General features: G+C 59.9%; 2 protein-coding genes across 3 annotated transcripts; one reads left to right on the top strand and one right to left on the bottom strand.

The window, feature by feature from the left end:
- Nucleotides 1–125: 125 nt before the first annotated feature.
- On the bottom strand, nucleotides 126–3,236 carry SRPX2 (sushi repeat containing protein X-linked 2). The gene is given in 12 exon segments (XM_062502891.1): nucleotides 126–306; nucleotides 624–745; nucleotides 821–954; nucleotides 1,070–1,249; nucleotides 1,363–1,484; nucleotides 1,585–1,711; nucleotides 2,021–2,197; nucleotides 2,292–2,483; nucleotides 2,570–2,653; nucleotides 3,053–3,089; nucleotides 3,091–3,161; nucleotides 3,164–3,236. Coding segments are annotated over 12 exon segments (1,500 nt in total).
- A 3,171-nt stretch (nucleotides 3,237–6,407) lies between these two features.
- TSPAN6 (tetraspanin 6) lies at nucleotides 6,408–10,723 on the top strand. Of its 2 annotated transcripts, none has more exons than XM_062503034.1 (7): nucleotides 6,408–6,494; nucleotides 6,589–6,777; nucleotides 7,074–7,148; nucleotides 7,683–7,781; nucleotides 8,000–8,143; nucleotides 8,810–8,893; nucleotides 10,655–10,723. In XM_062503034.1, exons 1-7 carry the CDS (start codon nucleotides 6,408–6,410, stop codon nucleotides 10,721–10,723), a joined length of 747 nt encoding a protein of 248 aa, XP_062359018.1. The 2 variants fall into 2 exon arrangements, with proteins under 2 accessions (XP_062359018.1, XP_062359017.1); XM_062503033.1 differs by having other exon boundaries at nucleotides 8,000–8,155.
- The last annotated feature ends 2,711 nt before the right edge of the window (nucleotides 10,724–13,434 follow it).

Below are 13,434 nucleotides of genomic sequence, written 5' to 3'. Positions count from 1 at the left end.
GAGAGGAGCTCCCTTCCCTGGAGCTCCTTGGCACCCTGCTCCTCCTCTACAGTGGGCGACTAGAAAAGCAGAAAGGAAGGTGTCCATGCCCGGAGAGCAGTGGCAGGGCTCTCCCCGGAGCTGGCTCACTCGCAGGGGTCCCCGGTCTGTGCCCGCCTCGCTGCCTCACGCTCGCTCAGCAGGAAGGTGTCGATGAAGACGAAGAGCTCGTCGGGGCTGACCGGGGAGATGTAGCGCTCGCGGTCGGTGCCCGCCTTGTCCAGCAGCACCGCGTTGAAGTGGGAGCGTGTGAGGTGCAGGAAGCGCCTGCAGGTGCAAGAGCATTTGCTGCTCAGGGCTTGCACCGAGTGCTGAGCCTGCCCACCTTTGCAAGCATGCTCAGATCCTCCTGGAGTGGGGGCTCCCATGTTATCCTCGGGGCTGTGAGCTCTGGGAAGCTCTGGTGACACTGCATTCAGACTTGCAGGGGGTGCCCCCATTGCATGAGCCCCTCTGGTGCAGCAAGAACAGGGCTCTTCATGAACCCAGCTGCAACCTCAAGCTTTGCCATTCCTAGAGGTATTCCCCTTCCCTGTCCCCTTGAATAGCCACCTGGCTCTGCAGAACAGCCCCATGTTGCCTACCTGAGCTCCTCGATGATGCCAAGGGACAGCCGGTGCTCCTGGATGCGCCCCACCTCATGTGGGGGCTGCCCCACCAGCTCTACAGTGGTGACGTGGCGCAGGTCCAGCCCACAGGCAGCTTGCTGTGGAGGAGGGGGGACAGTGAGGAGGTGCTGGCTCTGGAGGTGGGAGGGGGGGCTTCAGGAAGGTCTCCTCACCTGCAGCATGGAGATTTGCATCTTGTAGTAGCGGTTAGAGGGGTCGGGGGCCGAGACGACAAAGAGGCGCCGCTTCTCGTGGAACTGATCCAGCAGGCTCGCGGCCGAGTTCACATCTGTGTTGATCTGCATGGCTAGGGCAAGACACACACAAATAGTGTGTGGGGAGGTGCCATTGTGTCCCCCCATCAGGCAGCATCCCCTCTGGGCATCGCCACGGGCAAGTCCTGCCCGGCCTGCCCCACTTACGTGCACAAAGGGGCTGGGAGCCTGTCCACTGCTGGGTGGACTGGCAGACCCGCAGGGAGGTGCCCTGACGCTCGTAGCCCCCATCACACAGGTACTCGCAGGTGGCACCGTAGTTGTTGCCATCGGAGGTGCAGGAGATGTACCCATTCTGCGGAGGCTTCAGCACAGGGCAGCGCCTCACTGCAGAGAGGGGAGCTGGGTGAGGGCTGGGGCTGCTGCAGCACAGCCCCAGCAGTGGGGCTGGGGGCTGGAGCTGGGGGGAGCAGCGAGTGGCCCCACGGGAGCCCTCTCACCTTGGACGTGGATGCGGAACTTGCAGCTGGCTCGGTTGTAAGCCTGGTCATGGACAGTGTAGCGGATCACATGCTCTCCTTCAGGGAATTCTGAGCCGGGCTCCGGGCCCCGCAGTATCACCCTGACCCAACAGATGGGTTTCTCCATCAGCACCCCAGGCAGGGGCACCCAGCACAGCCTCCAGCCCTCGCTGGCGGTGCCTACAACACCTCTGCCCTCACCTCTTGATGACACCATCAGCAGAGTCCCTCACACGGGGAGGATCCCAGTAGACAGTGGCAGTCAGCTTGCCTGGCTCTGCTATGCGCTCCCGGGACTCTGGGCAGCGGATCTTGGGAGGCTCCACATCTGCCCAGAGGGAGGAGAGGGATTCATGGAACCTGTGGATGCCTTGGCTGAGCTTTGAGAGCGAGGCACCAGCCCTGGTTGAACCACCCCAGGGAGCTCGGAGCCACCCAAACATGCTGTAAAGCCAGGGGTGAGTGCCCCAGTGCCAGGCTGGTGGCTGTGCTTCAGGGCTAATGGCACTGCAGGGAGCAGCAGGGAAAGGGGTTCTGAGAGACGGAGGTGGGGTTGGATGTGGGGTGACACCTGCAGCCACTCCAGGCACGGCTGATGAACCCCTGAGTGCCCCAGCAGCGCAGAGTGAGAATTTACCTACACAGACTGGCTCGTTGCCGCTCCAGTGCCCATCCTCCATGCAGATGCGGCTCCGGTCACCCTCCAGCTGGTAGCCAGGCAGGCAGGTGTAGTCACAGCGGGAATCCATCTGCACGCCTGCTGAGCACACGTAGGAGCCTCGCAGCACCGCCGGCAGTACGTGGCACCGGATTTCTGGGATGGAGAGAGCATAGAGGGCAGGGAAGCGGCTGAGCAGGCAGAGCACACCCTGTGGGGATGCTGGTGAGGCCAGGGCCGGGACACTCACGTCGGCAGTATGCCATCCCGGACCAGTGGCGGTTGGGCAGGCACTGGACAGCACTGGGACCCACCAGGCGGTAGCCGCGGTTGCAGCTCAGCTCGCAGCGTGTGCCCAGGCTGCTGCGGTAGGAGCTGCCCCGGGGTGAGTAGCAAGTGGCCTCTCCGCGGTGGATGTTGAGCGTGGCGCACCACTGGGGCACTGCGGGAGAGCAGGCAGGTGACGGAGGAATCTGCCATGCCTTGGTTTCCCCGTGAGGACCTGAAGGATGGGTTGGGTGCTGTTACCTCGACGGTAATCCAGGGCAGGCTCCGGGGGGGGTTCTTCTATGTACACTTCGTTGGTGTGACTCTCCAGGTAGTAGCCAGAGCCTGGGGAGGAAGGAAGAGACGAGCAGGCTGTAGGGTAGCACATGGCCGCAAAACGTCCCAAAAACTCCCAAAAGCACTCCCAGCCCTGGGCAGACCCTGCCCTTGGGGCTGCTGCCAAGGGTTGAACTGGGCAGACCGCGAGCCCAGTCCCCAGTGACATTGGTGAGCGCTGGCACCAGCCGCAGACTAAACAGCGGCAGCAGCAGCCACGGTTGTGGCAGGAAACGGGGGCTGGCACGGAGTGGGCTGGCACCGACCCCCAGCTTCTTGCTGCCGGGAAGTCCTTCCACCAGCTCCCATGGCACCGTCAGTGCCACGGGGCATCCCAAGGGAAGGAAGAAAGCAGCCCTTTCCTGCCCTTTCCTGCCCTTTCCTGCCCTTTCCTGCCCATCCCCTCACCAAGGCAAGGCACGACGGGCACGCTGCACGGCCGGGGGCTGCCGGGGGTGCAGCCCCTTGCCCGTGCTCCAGGGAAGGATGCAGCTGCCGGAGGCGCTCGGCCGGAGCGGGGCCCCGCGGGTGGCGTCAGGACAGCCCTGCGCCGTCCTTGCGAGCCGCCCTCCGGCCCGCACCGAGCCTTCATGGGCGAGGTACTCGCCGGTGGGGAGGGAGCCAACAGGGGGAGAGGGCTGAGTCCTTCCCCGTGGCCCCTCGGCGCCTCGGCAGGCCGCAGCATTCCCCAGCACTGAGCTCACGTTTCCTCCGCGTTTCCGCTGGCCCCCGCCGGCACAGCCCCCTCCTCGCCAGCCCAGCCCAGCCCAGCCCACCGCGCTCCCCCCGGCATGGCGGGGATCATCGGCCTGGGGAGGACCGCAGGAAAAGGCGGCTGCCCTGCCTAGGCTGCGCCCATCTCCCCTCGTCTCTGCTCTGGCTTTTGGGAAGGGGAGACCCAAGGGGAGACCTCTGGCCAGTCCGAGCAGAAGCCCCGCCGTCACGGGGAGGAAACTCCATTACCAATCTTCCCAAAATGAACTTTACAATGGAGCGGCTCCCCACTGCTTCCCACAAGTTGCCCGCTCGTTTTCACAACGCGTTTATCCTGCTGCCCTTTTCACGCTGCCATGGCAGAGCGGAGGAGCAGGGACGGTACCCATAGGGATGTGTCCGTGACCTGGTGAACAAACCTGTTTCCCCGGGGGGGCTGCCAAGACTCCCGCCAGGGCCCTGGGGACAGGGTGCGCCGTGTCCCCGCAGGCAGATGTGCCATTTAATGGTGATGTTTCCTTCTACTGCAAGTGCTGCCTTTTCCTTCTCACCTGGGACCAGTTCAGCCCCAGCTGCACTGGTCAGGAGCATCCCTAGACTTGCTGGCAGCACGGCCAGGGGAGGGGATGGAAGCAGGGGAGGGGATGAAAGCAGGGAAGGGGGAAACCACCCCAAACAAAGCCTGGGTCACCTGGTCGTCCAGCCATGGGGCGGTTGGGACTGTGTGCTCTGTCCAGCAGACACGGCCCCCGTGGGAGTAGGGAGTCAGCGGGAAACGGCGCTCCCGCATGCGGGGTTGTGAGGGAGAGAGGCTGGCTGGTTTCCTGCTCCTCCCTGGATGTCTGCCAGCACCCCCTCCATTCCTCCCTGTCCCCACAGCTCACCCCCACAGGCACCCCACACCTCAGGCACTGATGCTCTCCTGGCATTGCTGTACCCAGGCACCCTCCATCCCTTCCCAACCGGAGCAGCGCTGCCCAGGAGCCCCGCCGTGCCCGCGCACCGCGGCACTCACCTTCGTGCCACGTGGATGACACCAACCTGGCAATGACAACCAGCAGGACCGGGGTTGCCTCCTGTGCCATCCTGGGGAGCCGGGGGGCTGCGGTGGGCAGCTCACCTGCCCTGCTGGCTCCGGCAGCAGCCGTGAGCCCTGGCAAGGATGGAGAGGAGCTGGAGGCAGGATGACGGCCCCCTCTGTCGCCTTGTCACTGCACAGATGTCCGTCCCTCCTGCCTGGCTGCTCTGCTTGTGCTGAGCAAACTCACTTTTCCCCTTGGCTGCCCATCCCAAACATTCAAAAGCCGTGAGTCAGGCCCAAAATTATGAGATTGTAAAAAATAGTAAATCTCAGGATCTCCCGTTTTCCAACGCGCCTCCTGCTTCTCCGGGGCTTTAAAAGGCTGGAAGAGTTTTTCTTCCACAAGCAGAAGAGCCGGGAGCCTGTTTAGACACAGGACAGAGCCAAACCGAGCCTGTGCCAGCTCTGACGGGCTCCGGGAATGGGGGCCAGCAGGGACAAGCACAAAACTGCAGGAGCCAGGTCCCCTTTCCCACCTCTTGCCAGGAGGGAGGGAGAGACCCCCCTGCAGCAGAAGGTTCCGAAGCCTCTCCCGAGGCAAGCGCTTCCAGCTGGGGTCTGTTCCCTGCCGAAGTTCGGCCCCCGCGAGGCAGAGGTACTGCAGTGCCTTTGTCAGGATCCCACAGTCCACGGTGCTGGGGTCAGGACAGGACCTGGGGCCACCGGGGATTTGGGCTGTGGAGCCACGTGGGCAAGGAAAAACGAGGGATGAGCCTGGCACGGACAGGTAGGAGCACTCGTGTGGGATGTGTGGAGGGGAGGACGCGCTGCTATCTCAATGGGCCAATTATGTGGTGGCCAGACTGGTGAGTGCGCTAATTAATAACACGCTGTCCTGGGCAGGACGGGGCAGCCGGGAGGCCCCGTGCGGGGCTGCTGCTGCCCATTGAGGGAAGCCTGCACCCCTCAGCCCGGGGCCATCTCCGGGAGGGCTCACCCCAGGGAGGGCAGGAAGCGCCGCTTGTTGGCGTGGTGGCAGTGCCATGTGCTGGGGCGAGGGGCGGCTGTCTCGCTGGACACCTGGACAGGGCTGGGGCAGGAGAGCAGGGACTGGCTGGCACCGAGCTGGAGGTGGCACGGGACAGGGGGTAGAACAGGACAGGGGGTGTGACGGAACAGGGGATGACAGAGGACAGGGGGTGTCCCAGGACAGGGGGTGTCCAAGCACAGGGGTTGTCCCAGGACAGGGGGTGTCCCAGGACAGGAGGTGTCCCAGGACAGGGGGTGTCCCAGGGGGTGTCCAAGCACAGGGGTTGTCCCAGGACAGGGGGTGTCCCAGGAGGTGTCCCAGGACAGGGGGTGTCCCAGGGGGTGTCCAAGCACAGGGGTTGTCCCAGGACAGGGGGTGTCCCAGGAGGTGTCCCAGGACAGGGGGTGTCCCAGGGGGTGTCCAAGCACAGGGGTTGTCCCAGGACAGGGGGTGTCCCAGGAGGTGTCCCAGGACAGGGGGTGTCCCAGGGGGTGTCCAAGCACAGGGGTTGTCCCAGGACAGGGGGTGTCCCAGGAGGTGTCCCAGGACAGGGGGTGTCCCAGGGGGTGTCCAAGCACAGGGGTTGTCCCAGGACAGGGGGTGTCCCAGGAGGTGTCCCAGGACAGGGGGTGTCCCAGGGGGTGTCCAAGCACAGGGGTTGTCCCAGGACAGGGGGTGTCCCAGGGGGTGTCCCAGGACAGGGGGTGTCCCAGGGGGTGTCCAAGCACAGGGGTTGTCCCAGGACAGGGGGTGTCCCAGGGGGTGTCCCAGGACAGCGGTGACCCGGGCGCCCTCTGCGGGCGGCGAGGGGAAACGCACCGCGCCTGCGTGCACTCTCGGGCATTTCCGTGAGCGCTCGGGCACCTCCGGCGGGGGGCGGGACCAGCCGCACTCGGGGCGTGTCCGGGGCGTGTCCCCGAGGCCCCGCCCACCAGACACCGGCCCGGTCCTGCCCCGCCCCGGTCCCGTCCTGGCCCCGCAGTCGCCCCGTGTCGGCCATGGCGTCCCCGTCGCGGCGGCTGCAGACGAAGCCGGTGATCACCTGCCTCAAGAGCGTCCTGCTCACCTACACCTTCGTCTTCTGGGTGAGCACCCGCCCTTTCTCCCTCGACCAGTCGCGGCTGCGCCGCCCTGTCGCGATAGTCGCGAGCCACTGCGGCTTTCCCCTCTCCCCACCAGGTGTCGGGCATTGTGCTGCTGGCCGTGGGCATCTGGGGCAGGGTGAGCCTGGCCGTCTACTTCTCCCTTTTGGACGAGAAGGCCACAAATGTCCCGTTCGTCCTGGTGGGCGCTGGCACCGTCGTTGTCCTCCTGGGCACCTTCGGCTGCTTCGCCACCTGCCGCGGCAGCACCTGGATGCTCAAGTTGGTGGGTGGCCTGGGACAGGGCGGGATGGAACCCCATCTTCTCCTGATCCATCCCGACCCGTTCTGATCCATCCTGGAACATCCCATCTTATTTCTGTCCGATCCCACCCCTACCCTACCCTGTCCCAGTCTGTCCTGCCCCATCCTGTCCTACCCCATCCTCTCCTCCTGCACTATCCCGTCCTGTCCTATCCCATCCCATCCCATCCCATCCCATCCCATCCCATCCCATCCCATCCCATCCCATCCCATCCCATCCCATCCCATCCCATCCCATCCCATCCTTTCTGCCCGCAGTATGCCATGCTCCTGTCCCTCATCTTCCTCATCGTCCTGGTGGCTGCCATCGTGGGGTTCGTCTTCAGGCACGAGGTGAGTCTGGGTGGCACTGTGCTGCAGAGTGAGTTTGATGCTGCTTTTACCCCAGTGCAGTTGCAGATCTCACTGGAGGGACATAGGTGGTGCTTGCTTTAGCAAAAATAGGGTTAAAGCAACTCAAAGACCAAGCGGTCCCTGTAAGGACCCAGAAGGATGAGCCTGGGTGCAGGGTCAGTCCAGCACGGCACATTGTCCCTCCAGAATAGGCAGAGTAGCCCTGGACTGTAATTTCTGGCTTTGGTCTATCTTCTGCAATAATTTCAGCAATTAAAGCTCCTCAGAGGGTTCCTGTGCCTGCTTGGGAGGGAGATGGCACAGCGCAGGTCCTTGTTATTACAGGCAGCATCCCTGCTGCCCCAATGCATCCAGCCTGCCCTTTAATATAGCCTCTAATTGCCTGGTGGCTGGGAAATGTCTGCTGGCCATGGCCAGAGTCATTCCTGCCATCACCGAGCAGTGACTAAGGCAGGGACAGGGTCCTGCAGGGCAGGAGGGGATGGCAGCAGCACTCAGACCTCTCTCTTACAGATCAAGACAAACTTTGAGAGTAACCTGAACCTGGCCTTGAAGGACTACAACGTGACCGCGGATCGGCACAGCGAGGCTGTCGACACCATCCAGAGAACGGTGAGAGCTCCAGGCTGGCATCTGGCTGCCAGCAGGTGGGAATGCTCCGCTGGGCCCAGGGTGTCCCCACAGACACCTGTGGCATTGGCGTTCCCATCACAGGCTTTGGAATTTGGCTGGGTGAGATGGGGGAGGGTGGGGGAGCCGTGGCAGTGATGGTGGGACTAGGGGTCAGTTCCTGCTGTGACCAGGCTCTCCAAATGTGCTTCCCACTCCAGCTGCACTGCTGTGGGGTGCAGAGCTACTCCGACTGGGAGAGGACTGAATACTTCAGCCAGAGGGGCATCCCCCAGAGCTGCTGCAAGAACCAGAATGACTGCTCGGAGGAAGATCTGAAAGACCCAAACAAGGCCAAGCTGAAAGTGTTTGTGGATGTAAGTTAAGCTCAGAAAAATATGCCTGCCAGTCCTGGAGGTGAGAAGGGCAGGGATGGGTGTGTGGAGGAGGGCTAGTCTGTCCCTGGCAAGCTTGAAAGGAGAGCTGCCCTATTGATGCAGATGTTCAGTGGCACAGGGATTCCCCTAGAGATAAGGGTATCTATTCCTCTAGATAAGGGTATCTAGACCTCCCTTCTATCTGAGGGATCTCCTTCCTTGGAGATCAGGGAGCAGCCAGACCCAGGCACTGGCCTTCAGGGATGTGTGTTTTGACGAACAGGTGAGTAAGGAGGTTGTTTCCCAGTAAAGTTTGTTTTGGCAGTGCTGACATCTCCCTTTGGTGCAACGTTCTGACCCGGTGGTGGTGAGGCGTGTGACCTCATCCACAGGGATGGTGGAGTGGTGCAAGTTCCTCTGATGAGTCACCTGGCTTAGGCTGGGAGCAGCCCAAGGGCAGCGCTCTCCTTGATAAGGCATCGGGGCATTCCTTATCAGGAAATGGCTTTGCTGAGCTCTGACACGAGGGGTGCAGCCAGGATCCCCCTGCTGTTTGCACAGGAGCATCTTCCCCTGGAGCTTTGGGGAGGAGCTGCTTTGTACTCCTGGGGGTGGAAAGCACGGGATCCATTGCTTGCTTTGCATCCTCTGCAGGGTTGTTTTCTCCTGGTAACATCAACAATGGAGTCCAAAATGAGCGTTGTGGCTGGAATCTCCTTTGGCATCGCGTGTTTCCAGGTAAATCTCCCTTGTCTGACTTGGGAGGAGTGCAGAGTGAAGCTAGCATGTCTCCAGAGGAATTCAATTTCAGTGCAAAGTCTGGTGTGTACAAAAGGCACGATTGGTTTCAGTCAGGGAGAAGCAGCTACTCTGTGGATTCCCCCTGGATTTAATCTGACTGCTGTGTAGGCCCAAATCTCTTACACCCAGGGCTGAAGCCCCAGCTCTATTTCCTTGAGCCCAGGTTTATTTGGCTCTGAAACAACAGACTTCAAGAAAAAACAAATGGAGATGGACAAACTCTCCGCGTCTGCTGTTGGCAGGGATCAAATTTGCGCCTTTCCTTTTCCTACCCACCCACCCTCTTACCAGGAAGGTGTTTGGCATCGCTTCTGTGTGCTGGGGTCGCTGTGAATGCCTGTGTGGCAGCCCTTGTGCTGGTGGCTGACCACTCCACAGGCCGTCCTACCCTGCCTGGTGTCCTCTCCCTCCTGCTCCCCAGCGTCTCCTTCACTTGCTCGTGCAGGGCACTTCCTGCAGCAGCAGCAGCAGCAGCAGCGTGCTCGCCAGCCCCAGCCCCAGCAGCTTTATCCCGGCAGGAAATGGGAGGCCCCTGCCCCCAGCTCGGCCATGCCGGGCCCTGACACCGTGCTGGGCTTTCCTGAGGTGCCGAGGGCTTTCCTGAGGTGCTGAGCACTTTCTGGTGCACTGCAGGATGTGCAGCTGGTCCTCCTGTGGCTGGGCTGTGGAACCTTGCTGGGCTCTTGGTGCCGAGCAGCCAGCCTTGACTTTGGAGGGGCTCAAATTCTGCCTCCCCTTGACCCAGTTCCCAGAGCTGTGACGTGAGCCTCAAGGTGCTGCCGGCTGGGACTGCAGGCATGGGGAGCAGGAACCTGCCAAGATACTCGGCTGTAATGAGCTTGGCACCGTGTGCTTTCCATAATGGATGGACTGAACTGGGGGAGAGGTGGGAGCCAGCAGCCCTTGGCTGCAGCTCATGCTGCTGAGTGCTTCAGGAGAGCCTGAGAGCCAGAGCTGCTCTGCTGTGCCCACTGCTTTCTCCGCTCCCCTCCCCGGCTGGGCTGGGCTCACTGAGATGTGGCTGATACATGAATGGTGAGCTGCACACACACTCCCAGCTGCAGCATTATCTCAGCTGATGGCAGGCTTGGGAATTGTAACCAGTTCTCTTAGATTTTATTGCTTCCTTCAGCAAGCTTGGCTGGGTCATGCATCTGACAGGGACTTGTGCTGATGTGCCTCTAACTTTGCTTGTGGAGGTCAGAGTCACACAGGATCTGGCCCTGGAGCCTGTACAGGTGCTGGGAGGCTGTGTTGTGATAACAGAGCATGTTGTGATAACAGTGCCTTCCTGATGTGACAACAGCAGCCTTGCTTCCCCACTGTCCTTGCAGCAGGGAAAGGTGCTGCCATTCTCTGGTGGCTGTGTAATTGGCTGTGACACTCCTGATATCTGTGTAATCTCTGCAATTACCATAAAACAGTAGATGCTTTATGAAGCACCATGTAATGGGATGGGACCTGGAGCATCTCTTGTGAGGAGCTGGTTTAGTTGGTGCCTGCCAGGATCCTGTGCTTCAGCCACTTTTGGTGATTCTGAAGCAGGGTGCAGCAGCCCTTGTTGCGGTTTGTATACCCCACTGTCCATCCTTGGATTTCATAAAACCCTGGATCAATTTGTCAGGTTTTCTCCTGAAAACACTTCTCCCTGGTTTTGACTACCTCTGACATGCGGGGTTTTTTTTTTCTCTTTTTCAGTTGATAGGCATCATTCTGTCCTGCTGCCTGTCCCGGTACATCACGAACAACCAGTATGAGATGGTGTAGCTGGCCCCCAGTGCTCTGTGCCTGTGGCTGGGTATGTCTGTAGGCTTGCTGGGCTGCCCTGCCCCCCTGGCTGCTGCTGGTCACCTGTGGGGTAGGAGTACCACGTGTGGGGGGTTTGGGATTAGAGGGCACCTGCAAGACCGTGTCTGCTGTGTCATTTTACCCTGTGTCATTTTACCCTGTGTATAAATCCATCCTGTCTGCTAATGTTCTGCTGTGTGCATTGCAGGGAATGGCTGGGGATGATGCCTCCACCTCCAGTTTTCCTCTGAATGCCATGTCGTGAAATCTTGCTTTGAACTGACTGATCTTCTTCTCAACTAGCTCATAGAAAGGAGTGCAGCAGCTGCACTTGTCCTGACACTACTCTGCTGTGCTACCACCTGGGATAATTGGTGTGGCTGTGGTGGCTGCAGCCAGGGCACTCCTCAGGGTGCTGCAGCCCCCAGTTCTTGCCCCAAGTGCCACACTGTGCTGAACTGACTGTGCCTGGTGGCCTCCCGGGTGTCCCAGTGCTCATCTTCAGTGCCTTCACTGGGAAAGAGATGCTTCCCTTTCCCTCTGGCAGCCTTTTGACATCCCCTCACTCTCCAGACGCAGTTGTTCTCGAGATGGGGCTGTTAAAACAGTCCTGCCTGCCTGAAGCCTTGGCTCAGCAAGGTTGTTGCCAAGCTGTATCATCCCTCCCCTGGGTTTTATATACTTTTTTATAGTTGTACTTAAGTACAGGCTGTAGTGGTTCTTTGTAAGCTGTAGCAAGGTTTGGTGATGTAGCTCCTGGTGCCTTTACCTTGGTAGGTGTCCTTGCAGCGATGCAGCTGTGACTTGATTGTCAGTATTATATGCTGCTTCAACTCATTTTATGTATTGAGTAGAATTCTTTTTGTCCTGAGACATAATAAATATTAAGATATTTTACCCTACAAAACCTCCTTGACTTTTCTTTTCATGTCCTGGAAATTCCTCTGCTTGAAGAGCAGCAAGTCCCCCTGGGGCTTATCTGCTCACTCTGGGCCAGCCAGGAACCTCTGGCCATTGCAGTTTGCATTCCTCCAACGTGCACTGGTGCACTTCTGCCTGCAAATAACTTCTGTAATTGAATTTTCTTCATAACACTGGTTGTGTAACAGTGCTGGAGCAGAGGGTCTGGAGCACCCCAGCCCAGGATCTGGGTGGGTGAGTTCAGCCCAGTGTGAACATGTGCATCCTTGGCCTGCTGGGCTGGCTTGGAGCAAAGGGCAGGGCAGTGCCAGGTCCCAGCTGCTCCCCAGGACAAGAAATGTGGATTTAAGCTTTGGAATTCATTTGTTACTGCTCATTTTTGGGCTGTTTTGTCAGCAAGCCTCTGCCTCTGTGAGCCTGGTGCTGCAGTGAAGCAGTGAAGCACCCCTCTGCCAAGCTTGGGGGATTTTTGGGTCTCAAGCACCGAATTCAAATGAGCTGTGTCTGGCTGGATGCTGCCTGTACTGTTCCTAGGGAGGAGGCAGGTGTAAACAGAAGTGAACCCAGGGGTAGCAGTGGTGGCCCTTTGTCAGTGTCACCCCTCTGGCAAAAGCTGCCTGGGTGCTGGGTGAGCTGCCCCAGCCCAGCAATGACCTGGTACGGACCAGCCTTGCTGCTGACGGAGGAAAACGCCCCAAATCCTCGTGTTGTATTTATCCCAGGTGAGTAAATCAGACTGTTGTCAGCTCCTGGCTGGCTGAAAGCCTCCTGGCTTGTGATGGCAAGGCAGAATACGTCAGAGCATGGGAGCCAGGCTGGAGATTGGCTAGTGGCAGTGAACGGATGGATGGAGACAGGGCAGGGACACGTGAGAAGCAGGGACAGATTTGGATAAACCCATCATCATCTCAAAACCTGCACAGAGGGAAGAACCCTGCCCTGCTCTGTGCCCCTGCCTCTGCAGGCTGATTCCTTCCTGGGGTATCTGGTGGAGATGATGCCAAGGTGGATGGGGACGGTTCTGGCAGAAGGTGGCACGGCGAGCCTGCAGGTTTCCAAGCAGCAGCAGGAAAGGCAGCATGGGCTGTGCCAGCCTGGGGAACGTGGAGGCTTGTGCAGCCTGCTCATCCCCACAGGCAGCAAAAGCACTGCAGCCATCAGAGGGTGTGGATCTTACCTGGTTAAATAGCACTTATGTGGACAACTCCTTTTAATCTGGAGAGATGTTCTGGAGGTACAGGCATGTGCCTTCACTTAAAATATGCTCACATTCCCATGGGAGCTGTGGGGATGTTGAGGGGGTCTGGAAGCCCTGGGAATGCCACACCTGGCACCTGTCTCTGTTCCCTCCTCTGTCTGCACATTTCAGATGTGGCAGTGTGCTCCCTTGGTGACACAGGGGTTTTGCCTGGTGACACCTTCAGGATGTCAGAGCTGCTCAGCACAGGCGGCTCCCTGAGATGAAGTCTGAGACCTGGCTTTGGCATGAGCCCCACGTCACAGGCAGAAGAAGTCTGCCCAGGGTGCACGGGGATTTTGGTGCAAGCCTTCAGCCCATCAGGCAGTGTCCTGCTCAGGGCAGCTGCAATGTCGAGGGCTTACTTCTTCCCTCCTGCAGGTCAGGTTTTGCCCGTTTGTTGGTGGCAGGGCTGGGGACAGCTGGTGGCACTTGGAGTCCTCCGCAGGAGTGGACTCCCTCTGACTTTGGCTGCTTGGTTCCTCAGGGAGCTCCTTGTGCCAGCTTCTCCCTCCCCGTGCCCGTGCTGCAC

The sequence above is a fragment of the Cinclus cinclus genome, chromosome 15 (genome assembly GCF_963662255.1).
Source record: "Cinclus cinclus chromosome 15, bCinCin1.1, whole genome shotgun sequence".
Classification (NCBI taxonomy): domain Eukaryota; kingdom Metazoa; phylum Chordata; class Aves; order Passeriformes; family Cinclidae; genus Cinclus; species Cinclus cinclus.
Note: the sequence above shows the minus strand (reverse complement) of the source record. Positions and strands in the feature narration are given on the sequence as shown.